This window comes from Aspergillus costaricaensis (genome assembly GCF_003184835.1).
Source record: "Aspergillus costaricaensis CBS 115574 unplaced genomic scaffold BO79scaffold_1, whole genome shotgun sequence".
NCBI lineage: Eukaryota > Fungi > Ascomycota > Eurotiomycetes > Eurotiales > Aspergillaceae > Aspergillus > Aspergillus costaricensis.
Window position 1 is genome coordinate 1,017,004 of NW_020291801.1, and position 8,357 is coordinate 1,025,360.

The 8,357-nt window shown below is 47.0% G+C and overlaps 5 protein-coding genes across 5 annotated transcripts; 3 read left to right on the top strand and 2 right to left on the bottom strand.

Moving 5' to 3' along the window:
• Positions 1-280: 280 nt before the first annotated feature.
• BO79DRAFT_234107 (uncharacterized protein) lies at positions 281-920 on the bottom strand. Its single transcript, XM_025684342.1, has 2 exons — positions 840-920; positions 281-780 (listed from the first exon to the last, which is right to left on the bottom strand). Exon 2 carries the CDS (start codon positions 751-753, stop codon positions 376-378), a length of 378 nt encoding a protein of 125 aa, XP_025545179.1. The 5' UTR covers positions 754-780; positions 840-920; the 3' UTR covers positions 281-375.
• Positions 921-1,506: 586 nt separating this feature from the next.
• On the top strand, positions 1,507-2,855 carry BO79DRAFT_261412 (uncharacterized protein; the record flags this gene model as incomplete). Its single annotated transcript, XM_025686482.1, has 3 exons — positions 1,507-2,113; positions 2,204-2,404; positions 2,460-2,855. Exons 1-3 carry the CDS (start codon positions 1,763-1,765, stop codon positions 2,853-2,855), a joined length of 948 nt encoding a protein of 315 aa, XP_025545180.1. The 5' UTR covers positions 1,507-1,762.
• A 949-nt stretch (positions 2,856-3,804) lies between these two features.
• On the bottom strand, positions 3,805-4,581 carry BO79DRAFT_261420 (uncharacterized protein). Its single transcript, XM_025686483.1, has 3 exons — positions 4,398-4,581; positions 4,198-4,343; positions 3,805-4,070 (listed from the first exon to the last, which is right to left on the bottom strand). Exons 1-3 carry the CDS (start codon positions 4,502-4,504, stop codon positions 4,012-4,014), a joined length of 312 nt encoding a protein of 103 aa, XP_025545181.1. The 5' UTR covers positions 4,505-4,581; the 3' UTR covers positions 3,805-4,011.
• Positions 4,582-4,946: 365 nt separating this feature from the next.
• On the top strand, positions 4,947-5,968 carry BO79DRAFT_135073 (uncharacterized protein; the record flags this gene model as incomplete). The annotated part of the gene is made up of 2 exons (XM_025678045.1): positions 4,947-5,170; positions 5,230-5,968. 2 exons carry the CDS (start codon positions 4,947-4,949, stop codon positions 5,966-5,968), a joined length of 963 nt encoding a protein of 320 aa, XP_025545182.1.
• Positions 5,969-6,734: 766 nt separating this feature from the next.
• BO79DRAFT_206145 (serine hydrolase domain-containing protein) lies at positions 6,735-8,169 on the top strand. The gene has a single exon (XM_025681915.1). It carries the CDS (start codon positions 6,983-6,985, stop codon positions 8,114-8,116), a length of 1,134 nt encoding a protein of 377 aa, XP_025545183.1. The 5' UTR covers positions 6,735-6,982; the 3' UTR covers positions 8,117-8,169.
• The last annotated feature ends 188 nt before the right edge of the window (positions 8,170-8,357 follow it).

Here is an 8,357-nt window from a genome sequence, read left to right on the forward strand (position 1 = left end):
AAGAGGCAAACTACTTGGGATGCACCCACGCAGATTAAGTTGAAAAATTAGTCCATCAATCTGTTGCAATTAATGGAGAAGATGTAGTCACTCATGGCTGGGCATAAAAAATTGGGTCTTATGTTTCTTACTCCATAGTTCCACTGCATGCGGCGGTCTACTGGTAGGTACGTAAGTGAGGATTCCTGGGACAGTGGTTGCATATTTCCTCATCGACTTAATTCCCTTCCCGACAGAAGATGTGCTTGCAAGTTGATGCCTAGTTGCGAAACAAGACATAGTCCATCATGCCCTACAAAACCCCACATAGCATAATCCAATTGAATCCTCCATCTGAAACAACCATATCCCACATACATGTCAATATCCCGTCTTTCAAAGTTGCCAAAGGCCGCTAAGAACCACAGCCAAAACAAGATAGGATTTCAAGCTGGGCACCGAGCTCGACACGGATCCAGAATTCTTCCCGGAGCTACAACCAACTGACTGGAGACGGTGACCCTCCGTAAGACAGTCCATCAGAGTCGACTGGGTGTCTTTGGTCGCGTTGCAGTAAGCGGCACAGTTATCCTCGCCGTAGTAGCTGTACTGGTTGCTCTTGCAACATTTCACCAAGTCGGCATATGGGTCTTGCGTCCGGTTGAGTCCTTGTTGCCAAATAGTAATGGCGCAATAATATGGATAGCTCAGTGTAGGAGTTCCACTATGGCCGGCACATCGGTCCTGTTCCATAGTACTGTTTGTGATGTTCATGATTGCGAGGCGATTCCCGAGGTTGTTCTGTTGGCTTGTATTAGGAAAGATAGACACTTTGGACGTACATGGGGACAGCTACCTACTTTTGAGTGCAAATTTCCCTGTCTGAGTAAGATATGTAGCAATTTGAAACGAGTGGTAGATCAGAAGTTGTTCTGCTCGATATAAATCGGTGGCAGGTGAGTGGGTATGGAGATATGAGCGACGCTTGGGAACGGGCAACCTTTATAGGAAGTTCCAGTTATTTCTTGACTCAGAATTCGGAGTCGCTTTCACTAGTTAAATCACGCGGTATTCCTCGCTCAAGGATTCACTCTGTGAGACCTCACTGGATAATTCACACGGTACCTTGCTTTTGTTGTCTGATGGTAATGAATGTCAGAGTTACACATAGCATTTTGGAACGACATTGAAACCCGGAGGTGGCACAACTCTCCTCCCCAATTTCTCGTTACTTAATGCACATGACCTTGTGCATGCGCATTGCTACCACATCCAGAAACATGAAGTATTCCTTGTGAGACATTAACAGCCCTAGTACAATTTGGGGTCGAAGGATGAAACTGAGAAGCCAAACAGATCCCTGCACGATTACCCGGACCCCGGAGAAACTGTAACAAGGCTGACAGAGTGCCCGATGCCCCTCCTTCACATGACAGTGCTACCAGTGAATATTAAGGGCTATGCTGTTCTGTGACTAAGGGAGACTGCAAATGAAATTATGATTGCCCAACTGGTATAACAAGGTCATTAGTACATTGCGAGTTTCTAACCGGGGGCCAAATGTCCAGACGACCCCTAGCACAGTCTAGCTACCTCATAAGCAAAGATGTGACATCGAGTTGTTTCTGATGGTTGTCGAGGTGTCGGTAATTAAAGAGAAGGAGTATTGATATTCTCGATCATGGGTCTGATAGAAGTGGATGAAGGTATAAAGATGCTTACAGGCGCAGGCTTCACCTGACAGTATTCAGCATTCACAAACTTCTTTGCCCACTGCCCGAAAATGAGAGTATTCAAGCTCCTCTGGCTGCTCGCTGCAGCCGCTTTGGCAGCGCCTTCTTCTCAGAGCGAAGAGGACATCAGTTACGTCCGAGTCACTCTGCAGCAACACAAGACCAATTCAGAGAAAGAGATTCTGGTAATCGATACCTCCACTTCGGATATCCTTGCATCCGCCTGCTCTCTTGCCCTCGACACCGGGGCCTTTGCCGATTTCAGCATCGTCGCCGATGTTGGGCTTAATGGCAACGGCAGTATCATCGCAGGACCGTCTACATTCACCGTCCACGAAAATGTTGAGCATTCTGGTGGAATTATCTGTTACAGAATGTACGATGAGTACGAATCGTTGCTGGTGTGCGATGATGTTCCTGTGTCTAGCATGGTCCAATTGAGCCGCATTGGAGAAAATGGCCGGCCAGCTTGTTTCAGTGAGCCTGACAAGTTGCACTTACGTCCAGTGGCAGAATCCACCCATATCATGGACACTCTTCCAATTCCCTTTAGCCAAGAAAACCTCACTCAACCTGCACATGAGGGCGAACTGGAGCAGCGACAAATCAGCCCGTGCAGTATGTGGTACCCGGCCACAAAACTTGTCGGAGATGGCGACCCTCATCAGAATTATTACCATAAGCAGTTGAGTGTGAGTGAAACAAGTTTCTCCTGAGCGATGACAGAAACTAATGAGTAATGCGCAGGAGAATCTGGACTGTGGGGATTTGGACGAATGTGCTGTCTCGGCATCAACATCTAAATCCTATACCATCGGCTGGACAGCAACCGCAAATGTAGGCCAGTGGATCTCTGGTGGCTTTGCAGTGGAACAAAACTGGGAGACTGGCAGTGCGTATGAGTGCACTGGTCACGCTCACCAGACAATCTGTCTCTGGTACAAGACTGCTCATACTGCGTACACTGTTCGGAATGGTCAATTCAACCAGTGTACGGGCTTCAACCCCAACGATGATGACAGCTTCATCATGACTTCTCCGAACAAAGGCAATAAAGGCGGTTTACATTACTGTGTCACTGGCTATTGCCGTAGTCAGGGACAGGGTTACTGGAGCGATTATGCCCCTGCAGGTGGACCTTGATTTAGCTCAACTTGTTCCAATGATGGTGGACATGAGACTTGGTATTGTGACGTGCTTGTATCATTAGGGGATCATTTGTATTAGAAAATGTCTTGTCTAATTAGGTCTTGGCAAGAAAGTCTCAGATTTTGGTAGTCCTCAAGACCACGGTCTCGAGTTAGTACTAGGTCTGCGAAAGGTTCGCGGCTTCTCATACAGATGCAGCGAGATGTATGCCCTGTGGCACAGGTCGTCCTTGACAAAATTGATAACAAGTGGTTGATATGCTTGGTAGGGCAGTCAGCTATTCTGGCCAATATCGGACAAGAAGGGGCTTCAACTAGCAACTGAATATAGAGCAGGCAACTACTCCAGAGTAGAGATCGGCCAAGGGGAGTAACCCTACTAGAGGTAGGCACTGACTGGATAGTAGGGACCCACTACAGATGAGGTATTCCATCCGAGCATAGGACCGAATAGAGTAAGGATCTACAAACTAAGAGTCCAAGTGGCGCCAAATTGTAGGCCAGAAACCGATCGTGGCTTATGGACTGATAAAAGTGAGGGGAATATATTCAGCCTTATGACACCCACTACCTCCGAGAGGATATTACGCTTGCTCTCAATTTTCCGCTCTTAATCTAATTTTTTATCTTAATGTAGACTGGTCTCAGAAATTGGTCGTAGGATTTGCTCTACTGAATATGGCCCAGTATGTTTTGGCCGTACATAAATATTGCTCATGATTCTGTGGTAATGTAACCTTATGTCCTAAAGCAGCTCAGCAGCTTAGCTAGACGGCTAGCGCCGCATTTGCTAGAATGGGAAGGTGGTTTTGATCGAGGGGTTTATTTAGCGTATGTTCGGTTGTCGCGATTATGAACAAAGAGCAGACCGTGTAGGGCGATCCAGAAGTGGAGCTAAAACATTATAAACCTTAAGACAGCATTAGCAATATAGAGAAAGCCTCCTAAAATATGAGAACATTGGCACATGCTAACTTTGTGTATGACCATGGCACATACACCCACCAACCCTACGCCATGTGGGGCATCGTAATATTTGGTAGAACAGCAGTTTCGGAATTCCCCGCCAGGTGTCGGTCTGGCATTTTCCCTAAGAAAGCACCGACGCAGGACCATCTGGGTGAAATATGGGTAGCTTGAGGCCTTTCAATCTATTTTGGGCAGGTAGCGATGACAATTGACAAATAATAGGGGAGAACTGCCTCAACCGCTGACTTCCAGCAAATCTACTCAGGCAAGGATCCCAAATGCAAGATGTTTGAGTATCTTTCCGGTACAGATAATATAGCCAGATTGATGGAAATCTGTTACATAGTATATTGCATTAATCTGTCAACCGTACCTGCGTACGTACTGTGATATAATAAAATACAAAATTAGGAGTCCGTGACTCAGCGAGAGGGCCACCTCTCCTCCATTACTCCATCCCATGTAATTCCATAGACTTCGCACAAGTGGAGTAACCATTCCGATATAAGGTAGGCTAAAAGGTTAGCTCCAATAATTCTAGAAATTTAATATAAGAAACCGTACTTACGTCCACGGGCTTTGTATGATATTTCGAAGAACAGTAACGGTTCGCGAAGGTGTTGATGAAGAGGAAGACTGAGAAGTGGATGTAGTGGCTTTTTCATTGGTACCCATTTTGGTTTTATCGATAGTACAAAATATCAGCACCGCTCGAGGCAAGGAAGGATATGTTGTGTGCAACAGTTGCAGCCAGGTACTAATGATAGATAATTAGAAGCCCGGTGGCTATTCCGAGGTATTTATGTACGAAGGCTAGTGCTCGCCCCACTAGCTTTGCAAGGGTTCGTAGGCCGACTATCCACTAGTAGTCAACTGTTCCTTGACTCCACATCGGAGACCCGGGGTTCTTCTCATACTAAAGCACCATTAGTTCAATAGCCCATTTCTTCGGTGGATAGCTATTATATTATGTCTCATGTGCGAACCGTACAATCTAAAGTCGTGCATCATCTATGAAGAACAGTTTAACAGCGACACATAACTATAAATATGGCGTAGCGAAGCCTCCCAAAGATTACCTACCTGCTAAGTCGCACAAATATTTTAAACCATCAACATGAAGCTCTCAATCTTTCTGTTCTCTCTTCTGGCTACAAGTCAAGTCACTCTAGCGACACCCACTCCAATAGTGGATGTTGCTGAACTTCCTTCAGACATTGGTCTTGAGATCCGATCTCCTAATCCGGCTCACGAGCCGCTGGCGATCCTAGAGCAGAGGGATACTAGAGTCTGTGAGATACTCAATCGAACGATTCGTTCTATTGGTACCAGCAAATTCACGTATGGCGCATACTCTCTTCTCTATTGCCAATGATTCTCAAGAGACTAATGAATTCTAGGGTTGTCTATATCGTGATGGGCTCGCGTCTTGCTCGACAAGTCTGTGAATATGCCGGTGGCAGTAGGTGTGAGGAAATATCTTATATAATTTCAGACGGTCTCCTCTTGGCCTATGTCGCTGCCGCCCACTACTCTGGAGCCATTCCCGAAGGTCTACCGAGTAAGCGTCACGACGATGATTCCCAGGATTATTTCCAGTTGTGGGAGACTATGTTGTCAAGTAGTGATGATATCTCCTATGATTCTCTCACTCCTCTCTCAAATTCCTCAGATACCCTTCCCCTGGTTAGACGCCAGAATGAGCCTTTACCAATCCACAGACTCCAGATCACTGGTTTCGCCCATGAGAACTCTCCGAAGCATGATATTATCGCCAATCACTATAAAAATGGCGATACCGTCCTTCATCTTCCACTTCCAGGAGGTAAATCTGGTGCGAATAGCACTGAAGGCCTTGACCTGAAGAAGCGGTTTGACAATCCCGGGTTCAAGATTTCGTTCACTACAAGGGGAAGATCGAAACTCACCCAAGCCCATCAAAAGTCTATGGCATTGGCTGGGGCTGCTACATGGGCTGTCTATGCGGACAACGCTAATCACAAGATGGATGACTTCATCGGTTTTGCTGAGACTGAAAATTCGGCCAACTTCTACTACCGGATCATTCCGGAGCTGAGAGGATTTGGAACTAACTACGAGACTGTTGATGTTTGCGGAGGAATGGCATCGTACTTATGAAGAGATTTAGCAAACGGTGAGATCTATTCCGTGGGTACCAACTGTTGGTGTATTGCTTCTTCAGGCTTTCACCATGCGCACTGGTGAAGGGATATGTGGACGATATCATGACCATATATGGAAAGAAGGAGATGAGGGTCAAGTTATAGAAAATGAAAGCAGTTGGGAGCAGTGTTAGTACTGTGCCTATTTTCTTGGAAAGGGGGTCTCCTCGTTGTGCATTTAATCTAACATTCATCTTGTATAAGGGGCCTTCGTGTTAGGAGATGTGAAAAAGGGGGGAAGACCTATACTAAGACCAGAACCGAATCATGATGGTTATCCTAATAGTCAATGTCTAACCTATCTTCTATATGTATACAAGTTGAGATACTTAGAATGCTAGACATACAACATTACTTCTATAACCTCCACACACAACCTAGTCTTACAACGACACTAAGCAATGGGGCCGACGCCGATCGCTTGTGGCCTCCCGCTGCTGCCTTGAGCCGCGGCACTGGCCACCCATTAGACACCGGAATAACGGATAGGAAGGGTCTAAATCAAGGCTTTCTGATGCCTTACATAATAATTAAACTTTACGCGTGTATAAGATAAGCAAATATGCACCCAAGAGCGGCATGAAATGCGGGGTTCAGTCGGTTTCTTGAGATGAATGTTGAATGAGATTTCGCTTTAGGCACGCACCTGACTTCATTCTGTCACCGTAATATCTCCTCTGGGACCTAATCTTCTCATCTCTCCTGGTATAAAAGAACACTCGGCGCAGACTGATGAAATTACAGGTACGATTTTTCCCTTGCCGTCCCTGATCATCATAGCAGCTAATGTTTCCCAACCGTCCGTCCCGACCAGTAAGCCAATTTTACGTAGCGTGGTGTTCTTTCAAGTTTCAAGGCCACAGTGTGTTGTCCCTCTATATAAGCCAAATCATCCCAGATACGGTCTCTGCTCTTCTTCAGGTCCCCAATTACTGAAGTCCGTCAATCCTTCCATTCCGCTTTCCTCCCAATGGCCACAATCAACGGCCACTGCGATCCGGCCTTCACCCGGGTGCGCGATCTCCTACAGCAATTGATCAACAATGAAGAAGAGCTAGGAGGTTCCATCTGTGTCAACATCGACGGCCAGAATGTAGTTGATCTCTGGGGCGGCCACGCAGACCCAGCCCGAACCAAGCCATGGGAAAAAGACACAGTAACTGTGGTATGGTCTGTTTCCAAAGTCATCACCGCCATCGCAACCAACATCCTCATCGACCGTGGCCTCTTAGACCCGAATGAGAAGGTCTCCAAATACTGGCCCGAGTTCGCTGCGAACGGCAAGGAGAATATCCTGGTATCACAGCTTCTCAGCCACACCTCGGGAGTATCATCCTGGGAGCTTCCCAACACCTTAGATGATATTTACGATGCAAAGAGAGGTGCCGATAAACTAGCCCGACAGGCCCCCTGGTGGACGCCCGGCGAACGTTCCGGCTACCACGTAGCCAACCAGGGCCACTTGCTCGGCGAACTTGTCCATCGCATCAACGGAAAACCGCTGGATGAGTTCATCCGCGACGAGCTTGCCAGTCCGTTAGCTGCGGACTTTCAGCTCGGTGTCCCGGAAAAGGACTGGCCGCGGACAGCAGATGTTTCCCCGCCGCCGCCACTTCGTCTCGATGGTGTTGACCCGCAGAGTGTTATGTTCAAGAGCTTCGCTAGTCTGCCTATGCCGGCTGAAGAAAGTATGGGTCCTGGCTTTAGGAAGGCGTTGATCGGTGCGACGAATGGATTCTCTAACGCTCGTGGGATTGCGCGCATTGCGTCGGTCGTCTCGCTTGGAGGCACGGTGGACGGAAAACAGTATCTTTTTCCTGAAACTATTGACCGCATGCTGGAGGAGCAGATCAGTGGGCCGGATTTGGTCTTGATGTATCATTTGCGTTGGGGTCTTGGTGTTGGTTTGCCCGTCCCGGAGACGTTTCCTTGGTTGCCCGACGGTCGCATTGCTTTTTGGACGGGCTGGGGTGGTTCGGTGGTTGTTATGGATCTTGAGCGACGGATGACGATTGCCTATGTTATGAATAAGATGGGATCGGGCACGTTGGGTTCAGATAGAACGGCGGCTTATGTGCGGGCTGTCTATGATTGTCTGGCGTAGGTGTATTAGGTTTCCCGAATATATATTATGAGTATAGTTATGCTGTTCATAGTTCAGGTTCCAAAAATGTAGAAAATAAACAATGACTGGTACTACTATACTTTTACGAAGTAGGGAATCGAAGTTAGCAAAAAAAATTAAGTCGTAATAATAATCATCACGAAAAAGAAAAGAGGCATGCCACTACATTCACTGTGAGTAGTGGTAATGTTGGACGGTGCGGAAAAGAAAAAAGCAAAAA

What these genes read in the sequence shown, in the direction of transcription:
- BO79DRAFT_234107 (XM_025684342.1), bottom strand. Translation starts at nt 753, where the DNA reads ATGAACATCACAAACAGTACTATGGAACAGGACCGATGTGCCGGCCAT.
- BO79DRAFT_261420 (XM_025686483.1), bottom strand. Translation starts at nt 4,504, where the DNA reads ATGGGTACCAATGAAAAAGCCACTACATCCACTTCTCAGTCTTCCTCT. An exon ending in ATCATACAAAGCCCGTGGAC is followed by an intron (nt 4,344 to 4,397) that starts GTAAGTACGGTT and finishes CTAACCTTTTAG; the next exon opens with CCTACCTTATATCGGAATGG. An exon ending in ACAGTACGTACGCAGGTACG is followed by an intron (nt 4,071 to 4,197) that starts GTTGACAGATTA and finishes GCTGGAAGTCAG; the next exon opens with CGGTTGAGGCAGTTCTCCCC.
- BO79DRAFT_206145 (XM_025681915.1), top strand. Translation starts at nt 6,983, where the DNA reads ATGGCCACAATCAACGGCCACTGCGATCCGGCCTTCACCCGGGTGCGC.